Here is a 27,061-nt window from a genome sequence, read left to right as displayed (position 1 = left end):
ATTCTCTCTACCATGCTGTTGCCAGAAATGAATGATGGATAATTGATTTGCTACCCAACCTAACACCCAATCAGCAAGAAGCTTGTTGACAGATTCTTTCAACCAATCAAATCATCACTTATATGAATGCTTCAACTCTTGTTCAGTTCTTGTCAGCCAGTCACTGTGTATGTACACGCACACAAAATGTATAGATGGCCTATAGAAATGAATAGGGTCCATTTGCCAGCCAGTCACTGTGTATGTACACGCACACAAAACGTATAGATGGCCTATAGAAATGAATAGGGTCCATTTGCCAGCCAGTCACTGTGTATGTACACGCACACAAAACGTATAGATGGCCTATAGAAATGAATAGGGTCCATTTGCCAGCCAGTCACTGTGTATGTACATGCACACAAAACATATAGATGGCCTATAGAAATGAATAGGGTCAATTTGCCAGCCAATCACTGCGTATGTACACGCACACAAAACATAATAGATGGCTTATAGAAATGAATAGGGTTCATTTGCCAGCCAGTCACTGTGTATGTACATGCACACAAAACGTATAGATGGCCTATAGAAATGAATAGGGTCCATTTGCCTGCCAGTCACTGCGTATGTACATGCATAAAACGTATAGATGGCCTGTAGAAATGAATAGGGTGCATTTGCCAGCCAATCACTGCGTATGTACATGCACACAAAACGTATAGATGGCCTACAGAAATGAATAGGGTCCATTTAACAGCCAGTCACTGCGTATGTACATGCGCACAAAACGTATAGATGGCCTATAGAAATGAATAGGGTCCATATGCCAGCCAGTCACTGTGTATGTACATGCATAAAACGTATAGATGGCCTATAGAAATGAATAGGGTGCATACTCCAGTTCTGTCAAGGCATATACACAAATTTTGATCTGTCAACAAATTAGCTGTTCTCTGATTGGTCTGTCTGTTAGATGTTAGGGTTGGGTGACCAATCGGGTACAGTGTACAAGAGCAGGTAACTTTTACCAGCCTTGCAAAAAAGATTATTATCAACCTTCCACTCTGTATGGGGGGGGGGGCCTTTCACTCTGTATAGGGGGGTTTCTGTACTCTACCCAGGGGGTTGGTAGTACCTGAAACTCAACCCGGGGGTCGGTAGTACCTGCAACTCTACCCAGGGGGTCGGTAGTACCTGCAACTCTGTACTGGGAGGTTTATTACCTGCAACTCTGTACTGGGAGGTTTATTACCTGCAACTCTGTACTGGGAGGTTTATTACCTGCAACTCTGTACTGGGAGGTTTATTACCTGCAACTCTGTACTGGGAGGTTTATTACCTACAACTCTGTACTGGGAGATTTATTACCTGCAACTCTGTACTGGGAGGTTTATTACCTGCAACTCTGTACTGGGAGGTTTATTACCTGCAACTCTGTACTGGGAGGTTTATTACCTGCAACTCTGTACTGGGAGGTTTATTACCTGCAACTCTGTACTGGGAGGTTTATTACCTGCAACTCTGTACTGGGAGGTTTATTACCTGCAACTCTGTACTGGGAGGTTTATTACCTGCAACTCTGTACTGGGAGGTTTATTACCTGCAACTCTGTACTGGGAGGTTTATTACCTGCAACTCTGTACTGGGAGGTTTATTACCTGCAACTCTGTACTGGGAGGTTTATTACCTGCAACTCTGTACTGGGAGGTTTATTACCTGCAACTCTGTACTGGGAGGTTTATTACCTGCAACTCTGTACTGGGAGGTTTATTACCTGCAACTCTGTACTGGGAGGTTTATTACCTGCAACTCTGTACTGGGAGGTTTATTACCTGCAACTCTGTACTGGGAGGTTTATTACCTGCAACTCTGTACTGGGAGGTTTATTACCTGCAACTCTGTACTGGGAGGTTTATTACCTGCAACTCTGTACTGGGAGGTTTATTACCTGCAACTCTGTACTGGGAGGTTTATTACCTGCAACTCTGTACTGGGAGGTTTATTACCTGCAACTCTGTACTGGGAGGTTTATTACCTGCAACTCTGTACTGGGAGGTTTATTACCTGCAACTCTGTACTGGGAGGTTTATTACCTGCAACTCTGTACTGGGAGGTTTATTACCTGCAACTCTGTACTGGGAGGTTTATTACCTGCAACTCTGTACTGGGAGGTTTATTACCTGCAACTCTGTACTGGGAGGTTTATTACCTGCAACTCTGTACTGGGAGGTTTATTACCTGCAACTCTGTACTGGGAGGTTTATTACCTGCAACTCTGTACTGGGAGGTTTATTACCTGCAACTCTGTACTGGGAGGTTTATTACCTGCAACTCTGTACTGGGAGGTTTATTACCTGCAACTCTGTACTGGGAGGTTTATTACCTGCAACTCTGTACTGGGAGGTTTATTACCTGCAACTCTGTACTGGGAGGTTTATTACCTGCAACTCTGTACTGGGAGGTTTATTACCTGCAACTCTGTACTGGGAGGTTTATTACCTGCAACTCTGTACTGGGAGGTTTATTACCTGCAACTCTGTACTGGGAGGTTTATTACCTGCAACTCTGTACTGGGAGGTTTATTACCTGCAACTCTGTACTGGGAGGTTTATTACCTGCAACTCTGTACTGGGAGGTTTATTACCTGCAACTCTGTACTGGGAGGTTTATTACCTGCAACTCTGCATTCAGGGGTCTTCAGAACCTTCAGCTCTGGGGGTGGGGGCAGCTCAGTATGGACGGGATAGTACTTGTAACCGGTGGGGTGGGGTGGGGGAGGGTGGGGTTAGTACATGCAACTCTGTACCTAGGGAGGATCGTTAGTACCTGCAACTCAATACCCAGGGGGGGTCAGTAGTTCCCGAAACTCTGCATTCTGCATTCTGAATAAATTGCAATACGACCTAGATAGTTTGTTCCTTTATTTACTACGAAATCATGCATACAAATTATCTAATTTACATATCATTTGCATATTATTTTTTCATTACCAACCAAGACATGTAAACAGTCTGCAATGTATGCACAAAATATCAAATAATATGTTAGAAAGTGATTTATTTGTGTGACTGAGAACGTTATTTGACTGAATGTGGTGTACTGTCGTGTTAATGAGATTATGACTTAATGACACAATAACTTCACTAATTCTATTCCTGTGTGAAAATATCATGCACAAATTGAGCAAGTCAAAATATGATAAGAATAATAATATTGACTGTTTCTACTTGACTGATTACTGGTGATACACATTCTAATACATATTTGCAAACATACTTTGATAAAATACATAAACTATCTCAACAGATAATTGATATAAGCACTCCTATGATTAACCCTTTGGGTGCCAAACTTTTGACAAAGATTTGAAGCCAATAGAAAATTATGTTTAGTTCAAAGTTACAAAACAAAAATACATAACAGGCAAAATGTTGCATCCAGATTTTGGAATAAAAATGCACACAAAATATGTTAGCTGTATTTGACACACGCGACAAACAAATTCTTTGTCAAAGTAGACAACTTTCACAAATCAAAATTTACAGGAATTCGTTTGGCTATTAGAACACAATTATAAAGTTTTTATAAAATACTAATTATAAACAAACTTCAAAAACAGACAACTCTGGATGAGGGACTGTTTCACTGATCCACAAGTGTCCTACGGGTGTCTGTTTACAAGAGGTGAAATTGTAACGAAGAAACACTATATATGGATACATCTACATCTGTAAGTGTGTCTCTCTTGATAACTTCATAAGTGTAGATCTATGACAAGGTACACTCAGTATGGCTATATCTATATTTTCAACAGGAGATCTATTGGTACCACTTCCATAAATCTGAAACACCAGAAACAAATAGAAATCAGTGTTCAATAAATAGTTATTAATTTATTACAATCTAATAGTAGTTAATTAACAGTTTCAGATAAATATAGTCACCTCTGTCATGTCATTAGTGATATTCCTGGACTTTTTTCGCCAGATCTTTCCTGTGTATACTCCTTAATAATTGTTCCAAAAACTCTGTGTTGTCAATTCTGATTTTACACTGTTGACGTAACAAATCAAACACATCATATGCTTTTGTCTTCTTCTCCAGAATCCCTTTTGGTATCAGTCCACCACCACAGTGCTGTTTTAATAATGTCAAGTCCTCTGTGAAGAATCATTTAATTATTCATCAAATTACTGGTACACACCACTGTGAAGTACAAATACTACTCATTTGTTGTGATGAATGAAATGGTGACTTCAATTAAATCTACTCAATATATGATGAATCTATTCATAATTTAATATTGGATCATGTGCAAAATCTGAAATGATAACAAAATGTGATTTAAAGATTACCTTCCCCCATATCAGAAGAGACATCAATAAGCATTTGATTGAACTTGTCCTCACCAGAAACTCCTTCATTCTTGGATGAGTCAATGTCTCCTGTCAAACAGTATAATACAGAGACAATAAGAAAAATACATAGGATTACTCAGCTTGGGTCAATGACACATACATATTATAAATACCACACTGCATCATCACATGACTCAATTTATATTCATGGTACAAACACCACAATAAAAGGTCATAGGTCATATGATGAGAGTAACCAGACAATTTGAAGTTATCACATGCAATCCTGAAATTGATATGGAGAATCTGTAACTGACTTGCAGGGAGAAAGTCACACAAGTCATACTACAAGCAGTAGTAGTATAGGCGTGTAGTGTAATACATATATACCTTCAGTATTTATAGAGACGCTATAACCAGCAGATGTGTCATCATCACCTTGTATTCTATAATAGTATGTAGTCTGGGGTTGTAATACACGATCCTTGTAAGAACCAGTCTTAGCCTTCACAGTTTTGATTCCAGTCCAGTTAAGTTTATCGTCAGACCTCTCAATAATTCGTGATGTCGCTTTACCCAGGTCCCACTCAATAGATACACAACCAGATTTCACATCTAATTTGATGATAACAGGTTGGCAATCTTCTCCTGAAAAAAGACAAAAACAGAAAATTACAGCAAATAAGAAATAATAGTTGTTAAAATATAAACAAATAATTAAAATTATTCTTTATATACAAAAACATAACTAATGTTGAAATGAGCAGAATTTACCATGACATAACTGCCTTTAATTATAAATATCAATCAAAACAAAATACTAACCTGAAGATTCCCAGAAGGACCAATCAGACATGATAACTTTGCTTTTATACATGCATCTATCTTTACTACGGTCAACACAACCATCATCCATATCTTTCCCATCAGGTGTAATCTTTAATACATCATGTTTAGCACATGGACACTTCAAACATGGTGTGTATGATAGACCAGGGTTGTATCGCTTGATAAGGATATTCAGACTGTCCTCCACATACTTTCTTACTTCTGGACCATAGGATGACTGTAACTTCACAGCTATGCTTCCTGCCGGTTCTGTCTTCACTGTAAGGGTGATGTCAGATTCTCTCTTCGATATGATGAGGATATGGTTCCTTCCAATATCAAACCAGGCGTCATTATAGAATAACTTGGCTTCTCGCCACTTCTTGATGCATCTAATGACTAGCTGGTGGAACAAGCCATCTGGTAAATATTTAAAAGCAAAGTGGAGGTATAGAGTAGGACCTGATGTACTATGTAAAGGTGACAGAAAACGATTTTCTGGTTCTGATTCAAGAAGGCATGCCATGTAGTATTCAGTGACCTTTGACCCTGATTCCGGAGGACATGGGTAAATGATATCATACAGTTGAAATAGTCGAAGTAGGATGTCTTTATCTTCTAGTCTGTTGTTCTCCTTTAGAACCCAATCTACCAATTCGACATCAAGTTTCCCGTGAGTGGTTAACTTGTCATACAGATTGCGAATGGTTTGTCGGAGAACTTCCTTCTGCTTATCAGGGAGTTCTGGTATGTGAGTAATGAAAAGTCTCAACAAGTCAATGAACCACTGTGGACTGATGATGACATCATTACGAAGGTCAGGATCATCTGCAAAGTGTAGGATATCTCGAATGCTGTGGAAAAATTTCAGCACGTCATCAACTTCCTGTTTAGATAAAGACATAGATTCGCCAACCTCATAGACCTCAACCAATTTCATTACTGGGCGTAGATTTTCTTCAACCACCTTTTGATTCAGTAGAAGCTCGAACTGTAACCAGTTAAATGAAACTTCATGACTGAGTTGACAAACAAGCTCCTTTATCTTATCTTTGAGAGTCTGCAAAGCATCACTTGGGTTACCATCTAGTGAAGGTGACTGCAAAAGATCACTTGGGTTACCGGCAGGTGAAGGTGACTGCAAAGCATCACTTGGGTTACCGGCAGGTGAAGGTGACTGCAAAGCATCACTTGGGTTACCAGCTGGTGAAGGTGACTGCAAAACATTACTTGGGTTACCGGCAGGTGAAGGTGACTGCAAAAGATCACTTGGGTTACCAGCTGGTGAAGGTAACTGCAAAGCATCACTTGGGTTACCATCTAGTGAAGGTGACTGCAAAAGATCACTTGGGTTACCAGCTGGTGAAGGTAACTGCAAAGCATCACTTGGGTTACCATCTAGTGAAGGTGACTGCAAAAGATCACTTGGGTTACCGGCAGGTGAAGGTGACTGCAAAGCATCACTTGGGTTACCATCTAGTGAAGGTGACTGCAAAAGATCACTTGGGTTACCAGCTGGTGAAGGTAACTGCAAAGCATCACTTGGGTTACCATCTAGTGAAGGTGACTGCAAAAGATCACTTGGGTTACCGGCAGGTGAAGGTGACTGCAAAGCATCACTTGGGTTACCAGCTGGTGAAGGTGACTGCAAAACATTACTTGGGTTACCGGCAGGTGAAGGTGACTGCAAAAGATCACTTGGGTTACCGGCAGGTGAAGGTGACTGCATAGGTTTGTTGCTGATAGGAATTATTGGCCATGCAATGTGTACAGCAGCTTCCATACTCCTCAAGAAAGCTTCTAGTTCCTTTTTTCGTTGCTCCATCACGTCCTGAAACATATCATTTGAAAACAAACCATAAATTCATGATATTGTAACACCAGAAACAATTCATGTTTGACTACAAGGAAATGACAATTAAATAGACACTGGGAACATGTCAACAGTGCTGTTAGGATAATGTGAAGTGTCTGGGCAGACAGATTAGATCCACACAACAACATGATTCTTCTATTTGTTACTTACAAGAAATATGTTCACAAACACAAACAAGCATAAAAAGGTACCAAATCAGAGTAGATGATGTGTGGATGTATGGATGTGATAACGGTGAATATACAAAAATGATCAATTTACATTGCAAGGATGAATGTAATTTTTGCTGTGGAAGATATTTTAAATAACAGATAATACACATTACCTTTGATATTAAATCAATCTTTGTTCCAATAACAATGACATTTTGTATTATACTTCCCAAATCTTGGCCTTCTTTAGTTGTATGTGAATGTATTGAATTCATCCATCCATGAATATACTCTGAGAAATACAACAATTTACAAATATGTGATTGAAGCTAATAAGTTGATGAATTTAAGGTTACCAATAATTATAATTAATAGTAAATTAACCAACATCATGCATGTTATGTTCGTGTGTAATTATGAAGCATATACCAGGACATAAAAAAATACAGTTAATTTTGATAAGAAAAAACAGGGAAAAACAAGTAACAAAGACACGTAGCTCCAGAATAAATAATAATAGAAACATTACTTTTTTACATTTAGTAAAATATGTTTGAAATATTTGAAACACAAAACCAGAACGTCAATGACGTAGATGCTCATCCGGAATTTGGATATGAGAGTAGAACATTTTAGCTGCTTTTGTTTTTTTATTTTCCTGTTAGTCTTGAATTGACATATTGTCATAGGAAAAACCAATGGTGCTGCGTAGATGGAGTCATCATTATGTGTAGTTAGCATCTGTACGAGTTAAAGTGTAGTAAGAAGACCTTTTAAGGTAAAGTGTGAATATAGGTTGTGCCCAGAAACTTTGACCATTTAGGGGGAAAGTACGTGAAATAAAATCAAATGAACCCTTATTAAAACAAGGGACCTGACGGTCACAATAGCTTCACTGTCTCCATAGAGCTTGGTGATGCCATCATGATTATTGAAAAGGTTATTGAATGACTCTTACAGTGGATAAATGTAAATAGAGCTAAATGAACAAATCTAACAAAATCTATGCAAGGTATACAAACAAAGTGATTGTGTTTCAAGAAAAAGTCGAAAATAACATAAAATGGCGCAACATAAAATGAACAAATCAGACAAAAATCGTAAACGCTGAATTTAAAATCGCTCCGTATCACTCATCATTAACAATGCTTAGAAAAAAAAAAAATCAGTAACGGGCCCCCAAAAGATAGGGCAAGGTTGTTTTTTTAATGGATCTCCGCAAGTCTGTGCATAGTCTATTCACTATGTTATTGTAACATTGCATAATAATAGTCTGATTAACGAGCATAGCACTACTTAGAAAAACAAAAAAAAACTTTTATTTTTGTAACAACGTCATACAATAGGATATTATCTTTAAACAAGCAGCCTGTCGGCTGAGATAGCTCCGCTGTTAGCAATGCACATTTCAATTAAAGAACTGAAGATATCATTAGAAAATGAACAATATGTATAGCAGTGTTCTCCACAATCCAAATTAGCTGGTGGGCGGCCTAATTAGCATAAATTTGCATATCATTTACATACAGCATTCTCGCATTTATGACATGAACTGCAATACACACTAAGTTATTTACTATTCTCTTTTTAATTTAATTTAATTGGAACATGTTACAATTTTTTTGAAATACAAACAGATTGATCACTATCAATATTTACGAAATGCAAAAAGTTTGAAATCGGCGATTTATGCGTTCGCAAATTATTCTGCGTTCATGAAATGCAATTCGAGTAACCAAGAGCAAGTACAAAACATAATTGAGTTATAATGTAGAAAATATACGAGATGATTTGCCCACAAAGCCAAAACGGACAATTTGTCAAAACAAAATCCATAACATTTTTATTTGTGGCATCAGTACTCACCCGTGCCGACGGACGGTAAGATGCATTTACGCATGTACGGCCACGATACGTTGCGTTTTCACACATTGTTTTGGAATTCAAGAAAAAAATGCTAGCAATCGGCAAAATAAAAGAATCTGATATGTTCTCGAAAGATTAGACATAAAAAATAGATAAATTGAAAAAAGTACGTGGAAAAGATAACTAAATTATTATTTAATTACAAATACTCGCGGTAAACTAATCCAGCAGCCATGTTTGATGTTTATTACCGCTTTCCGAATTCAGTACACGAACACCCAGAATGCGCTGTTCCCCTAGGCAACTTAGATACTAAATCGTTACAGCGCCAACAGCGGTGGGTAGCAGACGGTCGTTGAATGGGGTAGGCCAAAAGGTCATCAGTTTGCCTTCTCCATGCTGTTTTCACAATGAAAATCGAGCGAACGTTGTAAATACGGCTAGAATTTAAATTTTTGTTCGAGTTTACATGCAATCTGCTAAAATATTTGTTTATTTTCTGTGCATATCCATTTCGTTCGTATTTACTTCTTTCTTTCGTGATCGGAAGACGATTATTAAAAATACAGCTGTAAATTGAAACCACTGTAGTTGCGTGTCGTGAGCATTAAGTGGCAACAATGTCGGGCGACAATGAATTCAAGCGATTGACACATTGCCATGAATACACTTGATAACTGCTTGCAGACTTCCAATGGACATTGTTTATGTTTGGACTCTTGAAACAATAGAAAAATAAAGGGTTGGGCAACTACTCTTTTGTTTAGGCTTGGGAAAAACAATGCAAGCTTTTTACAAATAATTTCAGATGGATGTACGTTGGTGGGCGGGTGTTGAGAGTTACTGGGCGGCCGTAAAACTTGATGGGCGGGCCGCCCGCCTAAAACCCCTTGTGGAGAACACTGTATAGTATCAAAGCAAAGGACCTTGCTGTTTTCAACAAGAATTCAAAAATATCACTTTTCACCATAAATGATTGTGGTTTTTAACAAGAAGAAAATATCACTATCACAAAAACAATCATCAAAATTAAGTAATTGAAGATATCACCACGAAATTAACAAGGTCCACATGTAATACCTATATATGTAATATAAAAGCAATCAGACTTGCAGTTTTTAACAAGAAGTCGAAAAATCTCACTTTTTACCAAAAATGACAAAAATATTCACCAAAATTAAAGATATCATTACAAAATGAACAAATCTGAGAGAGGTCCACATGTAATACCTATGTATGTAATATAAAAGCAAGTGGACTTGCGGTTTTCAACAAGAAGTTGAAAATATCACTTTTTACCAAAAATGACAAAAATATTCACCAAAATTAGAGAATTAAAGATATCATTACAAAATGAACAAATATGAGACAGGTCCACTTGTAGTACCTATGTATGTAATATCAAAGCAATTGGACTTGCGGTTTTTAACAAGAAGTTGAAAATATCACTTTTTACCAAAAATGACAAAAATATTTACCAAAATTAGAGAATTGAAGATAATATTACAAAATGAACAAATCTGAGAGAGGTCCACATGTAGTACCTATATATGTAATATCAAAGCAATTGAACTTGCGGTTTTTAACAAGAAGTCGAAAATATCACTTTTTATTAAAAATAACAAAAATATTCACCAAAATTAGAGAACTAAAGATATCATTACAAAATGAACAAATCTGAGAGAGTTCCACATGTAGTACCTATATATGTAATATCAAAGCAATTGGACTTGCGGTTTTTAACAAGAAGTCGAAAATATCACTTTTTACCAAAAATGACAAAAATATTTACCAAAATTAGAGAATTGAAGATATCATTACAAAATGAACAAATCTGAGAGAGGTCCACATGTAGTACCTATATATGTAATATCAAAGTAATTGCACTTGCGGTTTTTAACAAGAAGTCGAAAATATCAGTTTTTACCAAAAATGACAAAAATATTCACCAAAATTAGAGAATTGAAGATATGATCATGAAATGAATAAACCTAAGAGAGGTCTACCCAAGGTACATATACACCAAGTATCAAAGCATTCAGGCTTGTAGTTTTCAAAAAGAAGTCGAAAAAATAAAACATTGACACGGACGACGACGGACAACGACGACGACGGACAATCACTCATATGATAAGCTCCGCGCGACAAAGTCGACAGCGGAGCTAAAAAATTTAAACCAAAAACATTTTGGTGTAAAAACAAACTTTCAATCTAATGTTTTTGTTTTAATCAACTAAAATTGCATTTCATATAACCGACAATAATATCGATGGATAACAACAACAACACCTTTTAATGAGAGAATCAGTTAGTCATTCGATAGATTTATTTCGGACACCAAGAGACAACAAGATGGTGGAGCAACAGCAAAGGTGACAGATTGAATTGAATCGACATGTCCGGATGTATGGACGTATGATGATCACCTTTACATTTTCTACAGGTGAAGCGTGAACGGCACTGTTTTACACCGTGTTTGCCTAAACAATTAAAACAGAGTTTATTACGTCTGACAATGTCTAAGCGGGATTCACGTGTACTTACGGTTTGGCAATCGTTCGACGAATGCCGGCTTTTACAGTAGCTGCAGGGTAGCGGAATAAATCGATTTGCAGATTTACTGTAGTGCTAAGTTGTGGGAGGCGGTGAAATTGATCCATGGTTGGCGGTCGCCGCTGGTGGGTTTGAAGGGCTGTGTTGAGTTGAACCGTGAAACGCGGATATTTCATGGCGGTTGTTTTGAATGGCCTGCGCCACCATGTTGAACGCGGCGACTGATGATGGGTACGTGTCCGGGTTAAGAATATTGTTTTCATGTCCGACGTTGAGAACATGTATTTCTTGAAGCATGCATTTACTTAGCGTGGCTAATGTCCAGTCCTTGTTACCGTTCGAACGTATCAGTTGTTGAAAATTAAGCGGTAGTTTTGACAACATCGGGATTTCAAAGCTCGTACTGTTGTTTCTAATGCGTCATGAAATTCTCGTAAACTTGTTGCATTGTAATTCGGTGGTGGTTGGGACCATAGAGATTTCATATGTGCATTGATGATTCCTCGAGGTTGACCATATCTATCGTGTAACAGGTCGAATGCGAGTTTGTAGTTCTCGGCGGTGGTTGGAAATCCGTTGATCAATCGTTTGGCTTCACCATCTACGTAGTTTCTGAGGTACGTGAATTTTTGGATATCAGATATACGAGGGTCGTTGTGGACAGCGGCTTTGAAATTGTCAATGAATTCGGCCCAAGTGAGTAGATCGCCGTGAAAAGTGGGTATTTCTAAATGCGGAAGACGAACTGACTTGTAGTGGGTTTGTTGATCCGGTTGTAGGGCGGCCATGTTGTGATCGAGGGGTGCTTGTTGGATGACTGGTTGTTGAAATCGAATAGTCTGGAATTCTTCGACAAACATCGAAAGTCGAGCGAAGCGGGCGAGTATTTCGACTTCATATGACTCAGTCTCGGTAAATTCGGCGTGGTCTTCATGGTAATGATCGATGACTTGTTGGTCCGTGTTGACTAGCGCTGATAGCTGGTTGTCGACAGCTAATTTCCGTGCGAGTATTTCCCGGTACGCGGCGTTTTTGTCATTGGCATTGGGGTACTGCATGATTAGCTCTTCAATCGGTGTGAGGACGGCTTGTAGTTGTGCCCTTGCTTTGTTCCTCCGTTGAATTAGTTGCGTTGCTCTTGGGATAGCAAGAAGATCCACATGTGCGACCGCAACGATCCACCATTTTAAATTTCGTGATAACGAATGCATTGTGGAAGAAATATTAACTGCGCATGTGCACAAGTAGAGCGCTGCTGATTGCGCTAAGCATTCTGGGTAATTCCATGAGAAAACGTGTGGGGGAGGTTTTAAATCAATGTATCAAGAAAGAAAGAATGCACCCATTGACTGCCTAAATGAACTTTATTTTCTTAAAAACATACAGATATATCACAAATAGCTAACCTAGAATCAGTGAATGGCATCCTTATTCATGGATTTTGTAATTTTTGGACGACAGACGCCTCGCCATCGCATAGGCTCATCAGGCCTTAAGGCCGGATGAGCCAAAAATGAGGTGCATTGTTTCCATTTTGGTTTATCAGTTGGTGAGAGGTTCATTCTTGAATGGCTTTAAGAGTTTGTATTCTGTTAATATGAAATATTCACACTTGATATGTGTAGTTCCCCTTACAAGACTTATTACAAGACAATTTATTGAATATTTATGAACAAGTTATTTTATCCATTTCACATGCATACAAATTACACTCTTATAAAAGAAGTTTATTATCCACTTGAAAATGTGCTGACATGAAAGCAAGCTTTGATCTATGTAGGTCAGACTTTCACTTTGCCCATCTCTTCAAAAAGTGGATAGAGTTCTGAAAATCTTGACTGCTTCAACTGAGTGTGTATTGAACATTGTCACTCCAGTGAACATCCAATTTGCCCACGTACTGAAGAGCAATTCACACAACTAGAAGAACTCCAAATTTTCAGATTGTGGTGTCAAACCAACTAACTCCAGGTAATAACTCCTACACAGCAATATACCAGGAAAGCTAACCATTTCTAAGGTCTATTTTAAACTTGCATACAGTCTCTTGTAGATTTTATTTTACTTGTTTTTGTCGGCGCGCTAGCCGCCACTCACTGCCATCTTGAATTGAATGCTCCGCCCATCAAATCTGGTAATATCTAATTTATGCCAATTTGTGATGTCAGTGACAAGTTTCAACAAGTTTATTGTTTATTTCCTGGCTTTCACTATTTATACACTCCCATATTATATTGTATGCAAGCCTAGGTTCATGGTAGTGAACTAGTGTTTAAGAAGATGTGACAAAGAGTGGTAGGACAATTCCTGGAGCATTTTCATTTATCCGAGACAGATGGTTTTCTCATCATAATCAATACCAAAGTGATCCAGCAACACTCACTTGCAATCCTGTTGTCATTGGGCAACAAAGTGAAATTTTGATGTCTAACTAACCCGGAGATAGAAGCAGACATGTAATGCTGTGACAAGCTAAGGTGCAACATAACTTGTTACACAGTCAACAACAACACTGCGCAACTTATTCATGAGTGCAGTGGGCATACTATCATCTGTAAAGGGTCTGGTGCGTAACACAATGCAGGAGACATATTCTGTGACGTAGGGACCAACAGAGAGGTTCGTTTCTACAGAGACCATAAACAGCTCAATGAGTGCTTGAAAGCCCTGCTGTGATGGACCATTCCCTAAAAATGTCTGTCAGGATGCCCTTCAATTTACCATGTATCACTGCAGATACAAGGACTTTGATTGAAACCACTCATTAACAGATCAAATGATCTGAAAACACTATTTGTCTCGTTTAGAACCTCTATACAATACACATTAGTGTAAGTGATTGATTAATACACAACGGAACTTGTGAGATTGCATTTTTTTTCCCAAATTCTGAGATATATTCTGATCAATATCTCACCACAGGCAATGATGAGTGAGTACCTAAATTCGTACCTCTCAAAGTCTTCTTTTTCCCACCAAAATCATAGGGGACTACATCATCAAGTTTAAGAGACAAATCAACTACGAGGATATAAATTCCCAGCATAGCCATGAACATCTAGAAAGTAATTCAAAATATATTACATAAATATATAAAGACATCAGTAAAAAGATTGTATTGAAATGAAATTTAACCATTTTGAAGTCTCATTTAATAAGAACCATGTCATTCATGAAATATATTGAAATAAATGATAATATTTGTTGTCACCTGAGTGTGCATGCTAATCAGGAGTGGAGTACTGTTTGATTATAAAATCTTAGAAAATGCTATCATGGTACCGGTATTCTACATGTATATACACTACATGATATGATGTCAGATATAGGTATATTAATGTGTAATTGGGATAATACAAAGGATACAGCTGTTGTCTGACAAAAGGGTAAATATTTTTGTAAAAATAATTAAAGAAAAATATAATGACTGACCTGATGAGACATTTCATAGACTTGTTGTCCTGCAAAATCTAGTAGGGTGACATCAAAGTCTACTGCATCTGTGTTTTCTACTCGTCTTATACGTTCATCAATACGTCTTAGCTTTTCAGTTCTTGATCTATCAGCAGATGCTTGCTGACTCTCTTTCCTATCTAAAGGAGCCGTAATCGTACGTGATATGCTTCGAGTAGTATGGATACCTTTATTCCCGGATTCATCACTTCGTGCTAGATTGATAAAAAAGAATAAAAACATGCAGATGGTGTGATAAGTGATGATCAGAGCTCAAGCAAATTGAAGAAAACAGTTTTAGTAACTTAAATGCAAATTAGTGAGTCTGTGAAGGAACTAATTAGTTTTCATCTCAGAACATTTTGCTAGTATTCTTGCTTATCATAAAGCTTGCATTTTGTTGGTCTTGCATTTTTTCTCATTTCAGTTTATACAATCAAGTCTTAAGCATCCACTCATTCTGTAAATGCTGATTATAGACTTACATTCTTGTCGTGGTATCTTCACTATAACAATTAGATTAATTAGCAAATATGCCAGGGTAGTCTGATCATACACTAAAATAGCCACAATTCAGCCATTTTCGTGTCTGCACAATGAAATTAAATGAGCCTAATTATGTGAGGTATATGTGTAAATTGTAAATGTGATTGGAATATACATGTCTATGTGCTTATATGTACACACACTTATTACTGTTATCTCTGTCAAAAGTAACAGTTGTGTACATTTGCATATAACTGGTAGCATTATAGAGTACCGGTATTATTCATTTCCCGATGTTACTATGATTTGTTCTTGTGTGTGTAATGTTGTATTGATATGTAAACATACAATATTAGCATAATATCAGTATGTACTTAATTGTGTCATGAATAAGTGAAATGTACAGATGCAATATACAGTAAACATACACAAATAAGTACCTGTATGTTCAATTGACCAGTTGTCTAGATCTAAAACAAACATATCACCGCCTACTGTACTGTCATACTTTTCATCATATGGCTCGCCAGCTAAGTTCATTTTTGTGGCTGTTTTTCCAGCATGACAAGCTCCAGCCATAGCCACATAAGAACGGACCACTACAAAATAAACATGGTAGATTATATAGTTGTTGCTATGGCAACTGCAATTGTTATCAACTTGATACAAACCATGAATATACCTAAAAATGGCACTGGTTGCATGTCTCTACCTGTAACAGTGCTGCAGATAGAACAGTTATGCATATTCAAAAGGTTAATAACCATATATGGTCCTCTAATATGTTAGTTACATCTCTTGGCAAATATCTTTAATATTTTACTGGTAGCATATTCATTTTTGTAGCAGTGCTCATGAAATTACAGTTATACATATTAATGTTGAAAACTAAGAATAAGTTAATGATGAGATGTTTACAGAAACTTTTCAACTGTATTCTAGATAGTGGAAAATTTCCTGCAACCTGGAAATCTATGATTCTTGTTCCACTACACAAATCAGGCGACAAATTAAATCTTGGTAATTATAGAGCTATTGCATTAACAAGTTGTCTCTCAAAACTATTTACTGGCATAATGAATCAAAGATTAACCACATACTTGGAAGAAAATAAATTATTTACCGACATGCAGTTTGGCTTTAGGAAAGACAGGAGAATGACAGACGCAATTTTCCTGTTAAAAACAGCAGTTGAAAAAACAATTTATAATCAAAGAAAGCTTAGAAAGAACTCCCATGTGCTGAGAGTATTGGAGACGCATTAAATATAATTCGAAATTACTTAGCTGAAAACTAATTATGCAAATCAGAAAATTAATATGAACAGATTTGAGTGTAAAACTAATGAGGTCTGCGCAATGTAACAGAAAATCTATGTTTCCAAGTTTAATTGAAATGTGATTAGAACCAAAAAATTATGAATTATTATGCTAATTAGGGAATTAATATGAACAGATTTTTACCCCAAACTAATTAGGTTTGTACATTGTCCTAGAGCATCTTTGTACTAAGTTTCATTGAAATGGAATAATTAGTACTTTAGATGTCAGAGTGAAAGCTTAAAATTGGTTAATTATGCAAATTAGGTAATTAATATGTACAGATTTTAACCCACAATTATCCAGGTCTGTCTATTGTCCTACAGCATCCATGTACATTCATTGGTATGTGATGTTTAGTACCTGAGATATCAGAGTGAAAGTTGGTTAATTATGCAAATTAGGTGATTAATATGCACAAATATTTACCGGAAACTAATTGGGTCTGCATAATTCTAGATTCATTGAAATGTGATGATTAGTACTTTAGATATCAGTAGAAAAGCTGAAAATTAATTATGCAAATTTGGTAATTAATATGCACAATTACATACCTTGAGTATGTAAGTACCAAGTTTCATTGAAATGTAATGCTCACTACATATATCAAATGCTGAAAATTAATTAATTATGCAAATTAGGTAATTAATATGTACTGATATTACCATAAAAACTATCAGGTCTGTGCAGTGTCATATGACATCTATGTACCAAGTGTCATTGAAATGTGATGATTAGTACTTATATCAAATGCTGAAAATTAACTAATTATGCAAATTAGGTAATTAATATGTACTGATATTACCATAAAAACTATCAGGTCTGTGCAGTGTCATATGATATCTATGTACCAAGTTTCATTGAAATGTGATGATTAGTACTTGAGATATCAGTAGAAAACCCAAAAATTGACTAATCATTATGCAAATTAGGTAATTAGTATCCACGGATCATTACCAAAAACTAATCAAATCTGTGCATATGTTCAGAGCATCTATGTACCAAGTTTCATCAAAATCCAATGAGTGGTTGTTTAGATATCAATGGAACAATCATGGAACAGCTAAAAATCAGCTAATTATCATGCAAATTAGGTAATTAATATGCACGGATTTTTACCAAAAACTAATCAAATCTGCGCATATGTTCAGAGCATCTATGTACCAAGTTTCATCAAAATCCAATGAGTGGTTCTTTAGATATCAGTGGAACAATTATGGAACAGCTAAAAATCAGCTAATTATCATGCAAATTAGGTAATTAATATGCACGGATTTTTACCAAAAACTAATCAAATCTGCGCATATGTTCAGAGCATCTATGTACCAAGTTTCATCAAAATCCAATGAGTGGTTCTTTAGATATCAGTGGAACAGTCATAGAACAGCTAAAAATTAGCTAATTATCATGCAAATTAGGTAATTAACGAGCATGGATTTTTACCAAAACCTAATCAAATCTGCGCATTGGCCCAGAGCATCTATGCACCAAGTTTCTTCAAAAACCGATGTATGGTTCTTGAGATAGCAGTGGAACAGTCAGACACACATACACACACACACACAGACACAGACACACTAACTGCAAAGACTCCCATTATGTGCTTCGCACATGGGAGTCAATAAAAATAAAAGCAGCAGTTCTGGAAAACGGTTATACACATGTTTTGTTGACTTTCGACAGCATCTGGAGGGACGCGCTCAAGTTACAAAACATTGTATTACGGGGAGCTTTTATGAAATAATAAAATCTATGTATAAGGATATTAAATATAAAATTGTCAGAGGGTATAACTGATGGATTTTAATCTGTGGAGTTAAACAAGGCTGCAATTTATCACCAACTTTATTTAACATTTTTCTGAACGATCTGCCAGAATTATTTGGGGATCAAATTGATAAACCAGTTCTAATGGGTGAGAAACCTATAAATTGCATCCAATATGCAGTTGACCTTGCACTTATTTCAGAAACGGAAGATGGCCTACAAAGCTGCCTGAACAAATTAAATGACTATTGTATAAATTGGAATTTAGAAGTAAAAGTAAAGAAAACTAAAGTCATGGTATTTAATTGCAGCAACAGACTGATTAAAACATGAATTTTAAAATCAACAACAAGACATAACAGCCGTTAGTGAGTTTTGCTATTTAGGGGCAATATTTACTCTAAATGGGAAATTTAAAACAAACTTATCTATGTTAAAAACTAAATCAATGAAGGCTCTTTTTGGCATCAGACAAACAGTCTTAAACCACAAAATAATCTCACCAGCACTTAGTTTGAACATTTTCGACCAATTAATTCCACCTATACTCACGTATGGTGCAGAAATCTGGGCCAATGAAATCACAACAGACAGTAACAGTTTAGAGCAAGTTTGCAGTCATTTTTACAGGTTTATCCTAGGAGTGAGTAAAATGACGCCAATTAGTGGTTTGAAAGCAGAACTTGGTAGGTTACCAGTAAAATTAAAAATTAATTTGGCTCAAATTAAATACTGGCATAGACTATATAGTCTGCCAGATAATCACATTTTAAAATTAGCCCTGGATGAAATGATAAAAATTAATTCAAACTGGGTAAGGAATATTAATGCTACACTGGGACATGATCTAATTAAAATAAAAAATGATCACAATATGGAAAATTGGAATCAAATACTAAAAAAAGTAAAACTCAGACTATCTGAGATTTATATTCAAAGATGGAGAGAAGAACTAAATTTCAGTGAAACCAATGAAAATAGGGGAACAAAACTGAGAACATACAAACTATTCAAATTAAGTTATAATATGGAAAATTATTTGCAAAACATTTCAAATTTCAGCCTCAGGAAAATGCTTTCAAAATTCCGTCTGAGTGACCACAACTTAGAAATAGAATTAGGTAGAAGAACAAAGCCCAAAATAGAATTAGAAAATAGACACTGTAATGAATGTAACACTAAAGCATTAGGAGATGAAAAACATTTCCTGCTATTTTGTACTGGCTATATAGAACAAAGAAAAAAACTGTTTGATGAGTGTTCAATAAATATTTACACAATGGATGTGAATTCCATATTTAAAAAGATTATGGAGAATAATATAGCTTTAGCAAAATACTTAAAGAGCACAATTTTTAAAACCACAGAAAGTAATTAATTTATTTTTCCTTTTATTTTACTAACATTTTATTTTTATCTCTTATGTATTGTATGTATGCGTACTGCATGCACTGCATGCGTATAGCGACCATTGTGAAACGATGACAAATTCCCCTTGTGACGTCACAAATCACCCTTGTATGCTAAATCGGTTCTCTAGCTGGAGCCTCGTTCTGAGTCGGTCATGAAATTGAACGTGGGCATTTCCTTATCCAGAACATTTGATCGTTTATTTAATTAATGTACATTTTTCACTTGATTTTTTTTCATAATATTGTTTATAAATAAATTTTGCACAAAATGAACAAATCTGACAGAGATTCACACAAGGTACATACACATACCAAGTATCAAAATAATCATGCTGGCAGTTTTCAAGAACAAGTCAAAAATAACAATTTTACCACAAATAAAAAAAATATTAGCCCAAAAATGGTCCGCTACTTGAAAATTTTCGCTATATAAACCATGTACATGCAGTAGGTTGAGGTAACTGGTGATGCAAAGCTACTATCTGTTGGTTAAAAAAATGAAGATAACCAACCTGTCTACTTGAAACACAGTGTGCCGGGGCATTGAACCAAACAGTATTTTGTACATGTATGAGTGTTGTATGTATTGACATGACGGCTGTGAACTTTGTAGGTAAACAGTTACAAGTGCTCCTTCCTAACTCTATACCACCACAAATTTCATAGTACATACATCTACAAAGTACTGCTAATATTAAACAGTCATATATTTACTAGTAGCACTATTATCACCAAAATCTACTGTACCCTCGGTACCTCACTGAAAAATATGACAATGGGCCTGACACTCATTGGTAATTATAACATTAGCCTAGCAACAAATTTGAAGTATAATATACAATACTTGCACAAGTGTTTCAATGCCATGATTAATCTGTAGGTGTTAAATTTTGTAAATGAAATTAGAAAATTTCACAAGAAATTGGTATTGCTTTAAGCATGCAATGTATAGTTAAGCAATGCTGTATGTGGGTGATCACTGTATGAATTGTCTACTCCTTGTCACGATGCATTGCCAAATGATATCTGTTGAAAATAAGACAGGGATATTGTCCAGTTTTTAAAAAAGCAGCTTCATGAGAGGGCCCTTCAGATCCTAGAGATTGTCTATAATAGTAATTGTTGAAAAGAAAAATCGAGATGTTTTCGCATTTCTGATCCAATTTGCAGATTTATTATTCAATCTACATTTCTACAAATCACCATCTTCACCAATAAGGAACCTTTACACCGAAAATAAAAAAAATAATCAAAGAAAGCTTAGAAAGAACTCCCATGTGCTGAGAGTATTGGAGACACATTAAATATAATTCGAAATTACTTAGCTGAAAACTAATTATGCAAATCAGAAAATTAATATGAACAGATTTGAGTGTAAAACTAATGAGGTCTGCGCAATGTAACAGAAAATCTATGTTTCCAAGTTTAATTGAAATGTGACTAGAACCAAAAAATTATGAATTATTATGCTAATTAGGGAATTAATATGAACAGATTTTTACTCCAAACTAATTAGGTTTGTACATTGTCCTAGAGCATCTTTGTACTAAGTTTCATTAAAATGGCATAATTAGTACCTTAGATATCAGTGTGAAAGCTTAAAATTGGTTAATTATGCAAATTAGGTAATTAATATGTACAGATTTTAACCCACAATTATCCGGGTCTGTCTATTGTCCTACAGCATCCATGTAAAAACATTCATTGATATGTGATGATTAGGTCCTGAGATATCAGTGTGAAAGTTGGTTAATTATGCAAATTAGGTGATTAATATGCACAATTATTTACCCTAAAACTAATTAGGTCTATGCATAGTCCTAAAGAATCTATGTACCAAGTGTCATTGAAATGCGATGATTAGTACTTGAGATACCCGTGGAAAAGCTGAAAATTAACTAATTATGCAAATTAGGTGATTAATATGCACAAATATTTATCAGAAACAATCAATCTCTGCATAGTCCTTGAGTATGTAAGTACCAAGTTTCATTGAAATGTAATGCTCACTACTTATATCAAATGCTGAAAAATAATTAATTATGCAAATTAGGTAATTAATATGTACTGATATTACCATAAAAACTATTAGGTCTGTGCAGTGTCATATGACATCTATGTACCAAGTTTCATTGAAATGTGATGATTAGTACTTGAGATATCAGTGGGAAAACCGAAAAATGACTAATCATTATGCAAATTAGGTAATTAGTATCCACGGATTATTACCAAAAACTAATCAAAACCTAGCATTAGTTCAAAGCATGTATGTACAAAGTTTCTTAAAAATCCAATGAGTGGTTGTTTAGATATCAGTGGAACAATCATGGAACATTTCCACAGTCGTTACACTTCATAATGCGATGATACGATTAAACTGCTTGACAAAAACACAAGGGATTGCTCAGCATCCAAACACACGTCAGCACACGTCAGCAACTTGCTGATGACGAACACAGTTCAGCTAAGAACAGCTAAGAATCAGCTAATTATCATGCAAATTAGGTAATTAATATGCACGAATTTTTACCAAAACCTAATCAAATCTGCGCATTGGCCCAGAGCATCTATGCACCAAGTTTCATCAAAAACCGATGAATGGTTCTTGAGATAGCAGTAGAACAGTCGGACACACATACACACATACACACACACACACACACACACACACAGACACACACACAGACACACTAACTGCAAAGACTCCCATTATGTGCTTTGCACATGGAAGTCAAAAATCTAGCAGTTTGAAAAAAATTAGTGTAAATAGAATTTCTGCCAAAAAAAATTCAACAAAATAAAGCTCTAAAATAATCACTAAAAATACAAGATTAAAAGAAAACTCCATCACATGACAAAATGGACAAAACTTTATGGTTGACAAGAAAGCAATTTGTATGATGGTTGGAGAAAATTTTTAAAAAAATATGATTTGAACAAAACAAGTTAAAAATAATGATAAAAAAATCACTAAAAATAGAAAATTGAAGAAAATGGTACCACATCAACAAGCTACACAGATGACCGGCGTACGTACTTATAAGCTAAATATTAAGTCATCAGACTGAAGGTTTTTGAGAAATTGACAAAAATGTCAATTTTTATCTTTTTTTGACCCAATTTGCAGAATTATAGACTGATCTATGAACAAATTTCAATTTCTATCCCACAGGGTACCTTCATACCAAAAATCAGACCAGTGGTTTTGGACGTAATGCTTAATGCATTAAATGGAAATTCATGTTGACTCCAGACCAAATGTTCACTGAAAAAATAAACTTAGAACAATAGAAAATTTAAAACAGAGTTTAAATTAGAAAGCTACCTAACTGAACTCCAAAATATTGAACTGTGACAAATTCTGACAAAATTCAGATGGGGAACCATTGCCTCAAAATAAAAACAGGCAGACATACTCACACTGCAGTGGAAAAGAGAAGTTGTAATTTCTGTACCAATAACCAGATTGAAAATGAATTTCATTTCATAATGACATGTTCAAGATACCAGACACAAAAGAATAGCTTATTTGAAACAGCAGAGAAGAAAGTGCCACAATGAAAACAAATTCATAATGTTATTAAATAACAAATAAATGCCTATCCCTTTGGCACAATATATTAAATTATGTATGGAAATAAGGCAGCAACACCTCCCCTAAATTTATCGCAACAACATTATTATCATTATCTCATTTTTTTTATATTCTTGTTTTCACCATTTAATGTAGATTAATATACACATTTTTATTTGGCTTTTGTTGCAGTCTTTGTTATTATTTTAGTTCTAAACCATTTTATAGTTGTAATTTTGTTATCGTTGATATTTTGAATTAATCCATGACGTTTAATTTTGACATTACGGTAACTCTTTTACATACACGTACTAGCCCCATGGTTATTCTGAGAACTGCAACTTGTAAGCTTTGACTATTATAGCTAATCAAGTTTCTATATATGTGCCACTGTAACAATCATCATATGTGTAGATGCTATAATACAAGCCACATCCACAGTTGTAGCCTGACATGTAAGTATGGGTGGCGCCCTCACCGGCCGAGTAGCGTCAGACCCCACTTATGCCTGACAGAATAGTGTACGTCTCGTCAATCAATCAAGATCAATACTGCGAATTTGCAAATTTTAAGCCTTCTTGCAATGAGTTTCAATGAATATTCATATTGGTAGCCATGGTAACACTGTACAGACGGCGCAACTCACACGACCTTGTCAGGGTACAACTACAGACTGTGTCTTTCCTGTGAAGACACTCACTTTTAATCAGGGAGACAAATTGTGTTTACATTGTCGAAAAAAATCACAAATTTGCCAGCACCTTATCACGCATTATGTTAACAAACAAAGAAACTTACTCACTGTCACTATCTGACATTCCTGCAATTTGACCGGTACTGACAACAAATCGAAGGGGGAAGTGAAAAACTACATCATTCTGTCAGGCATATGTTGGCTTTGGAGCAATGTGGTTGTTGCATTGTATCATTTGTATCATTGTATCTAATACAGATTTTACAGTAATATGCACAACATTAAATCAACACAAACCAGGTCTGTGTCAGAGCACAAACAATTGTGTGTGTATGAAAACAGTTTTGAACGGTTTTATCAGACTATCTATTAAAAATACGTTTAAAATCGGCTTACTGTATGCAGATTACCCATGAAAAATGAGCTTAAAATTGGTTATTTGATGCAGATTAGATATTTATGTAAGGATTTCAACTAAGAACTACAATTAGGTTCCATAAGACTCCAAAATGTAGCCATTCTAAAACTACAATTTCATATTAATTATTTGATGAATTTTCATAATTTATACCGGTTTAAAAAATTTGATTGCTAGCATCATTCTTTGGTTCTCCAAAATTACATTCATCACAGATTTCTTTTCTTGGACCAATGGTTCAGGACTTATTTAAGCTAATTTTTGTGTTTTATTTAAGTTTGATCAGTTAAGATTTCACCATCATATGGTATTCTAATTTTAAAACTAATTATTTTAATTCTGTGTTTTATAGCTAATAAAACATTGTGAAAACCTGAGGGATTGTGTTTCAATAGGAATTTTGGTTTTCTATCAACAAATGATTTGTGATTTAATCAAGAATCCACTGTAATTTGGGATTCTATTTTTTTTTTAATTTAAGGTATGTGGTTATGAAACACCTATGTACCAAGCTATTTCTTATTTTCATTTATTTTTTATTTATTTGTTGTAACTCCCATTTGAAATTAAAAAAAATTATTCATAGCAAAAAATTATAAGCATAGGTTAGTTGGTGAGTTACATCACCATTTTATGAATGATTGGTAAGATATTAAAAAAAAATAAAATTGTAAATATGATGTAAATTTGATAATTAATGGCTATTCTGAACCATGTATACTCCCAGTGAAAATATGTCATAAGTTTCATTGCAATCAGAGAGTGGTTCTATATCAGCGAGTGGAACAGATAATAAAACAAATGTGATATCCTGGTACCAGTAGATTTTTGTTAGCTTATTCTTTCCGATAAACTAATTTCTTCGGATATTACAAGAACATAACAAAAAAGTTCTCAATCTCAATAAATACCATTCACTAAACAGAGGAAAATACAAAAAGTGACCATGGCTAATTTGCAAGGAAAGAAAAGTGGAAATAACCTACCAATCTGTTGACCTTTGTTGAAACATCACTTCATTCATGTTCAAGTTCAAGAACACAAATCAAACATGATGACAATCAAAAAAAAACATTCCACAGGAACATTATACTAGAGTCAAATCATTAAGAGAAACTATGATATACAAGAACACAACTGTTTAGGGATGTGACATGAAGAATAATTTTTGATTTAAATACAATTTTTGATTTCACTTACAAATATTGGTAGGTATAAAAGGTTGCTGAAAACACAGGATATGTTTTACTTGGCCCTAATTCTAAATCAGAGTTAGACTTTCAACTACAAAAACACTATGCATGTATCAAGTTTTGAGCAAACTGTTGTTATAAAAACATAAAATTCCCTAAGAATTATGTATCAAAATCTAATCAATACTGTAAAATGATTTAACAAGTTTCTAACAAGACTTTGATCGGTAAAGGCACTAACAATTGTTATATTTTATCTTGTGTGACTGGGGTCATGAGAGCTGACCTGAATTGTGTAAATTATAAACATGTCAAATTATTAGAATTAAATTAAAAATATATATTTTTCTCATTTTTAGATAACTGTTACATCCTAAATAAATAATAATACTTTACTAAAAAGGGCATAATTAATCTTTTGTCATTTTTGTTTTTAATATACAGTATGTGCATATGTGAACAGCACCGAGATAGTTGTAACATGAATTGTGGGTCATCCATGTGTTTACATTACTTGGTATTTAAAATAATAGAATATGATTTAATTCATAAATTAATATTATCTAATATTCTTTTTTCAAATTTGTTCCCATTCAGATACAATTCACATAAACTAAGCATGCTTACAAGATTAGCAGATTTCAAAAATACTGTCATTTTATCTCAACATTGACTGTGGATCATTTGATGTGGGAGTTATTTTTGAGTTTTGAGAGGACTGAAAGAAAAACGGAATTATATTTGATTCTATTGTCAATTTCGTTCCCTGTTTTGAAAATAAATTATTACACAATATCTGTTTCAGTGTTATAAATTACTTGATGTCTGTAACAACATTTCCCCTGTACTGTGCTGGAATTCTCTAAACTCCGATTACAAACTGTAACGTGTCATGATCAGTTGGCACTGATACATGCATATAGTGTTTTTGAACTGGCACATGTCAATATTGTCATCATCAGTTGTTTGACCGAGTTCAAGCCACATTGTGAGCACAGAACTTCTGATCAATGAAATAAAGGTTTGACACTGACCTCATAGTCTCTGTTTTAGGATAATGGTTGCAATTCTTGGATTTAAATTGATAAATCTCAGCAACTCTAATCCACTCGCCAACGAACGAGTCTAAC

The 27,061-nt window shown here is 35.2% G+C and overlaps 1 protein-coding gene across 1 annotated transcript; it reads right to left on the bottom strand.

Moving 5' to 3' along the window:
- Positions 1-2,885: 2,885 nt before the first annotated feature.
- Positions 2,886-27,061, bottom strand: LOC102806296 (uncharacterized). The gene is made up of 10 exons (XM_085494705.1): positions 26,966-27,061; positions 15,995-16,153; positions 15,048-15,283; positions 14,568-14,673; positions 7,370-7,488; positions 5,166-6,999; positions 4,731-4,988; positions 4,338-4,427; positions 3,927-4,142; positions 2,886-3,824 (listed from the first exon to the last, which is right to left on the bottom strand). Exons 2-9 carry the CDS (start codon positions 16,131-16,133, stop codon positions 3,940-3,942), a joined length of 2,985 nt encoding a protein of 994 aa, XP_085350831.1. The 5' UTR covers positions 16,134-16,153; positions 26,966-27,061; the 3' UTR covers positions 2,886-3,824; positions 3,927-3,939.

The sequence above is a fragment of the Saccoglossus kowalevskii genome, chromosome 20 (genome assembly GCF_978046115.1).
Source record: "Saccoglossus kowalevskii chromosome 20, keSacKowa6.1, whole genome shotgun sequence".
NCBI classification, from domain to species: Eukaryota; Metazoa; Hemichordata; class Enteropneusta; family Harrimaniidae; genus Saccoglossus; species Saccoglossus kowalevskii.
Note: the sequence above shows the minus strand (reverse complement) of the source record. Positions and strands in the feature narration are given on the sequence as shown.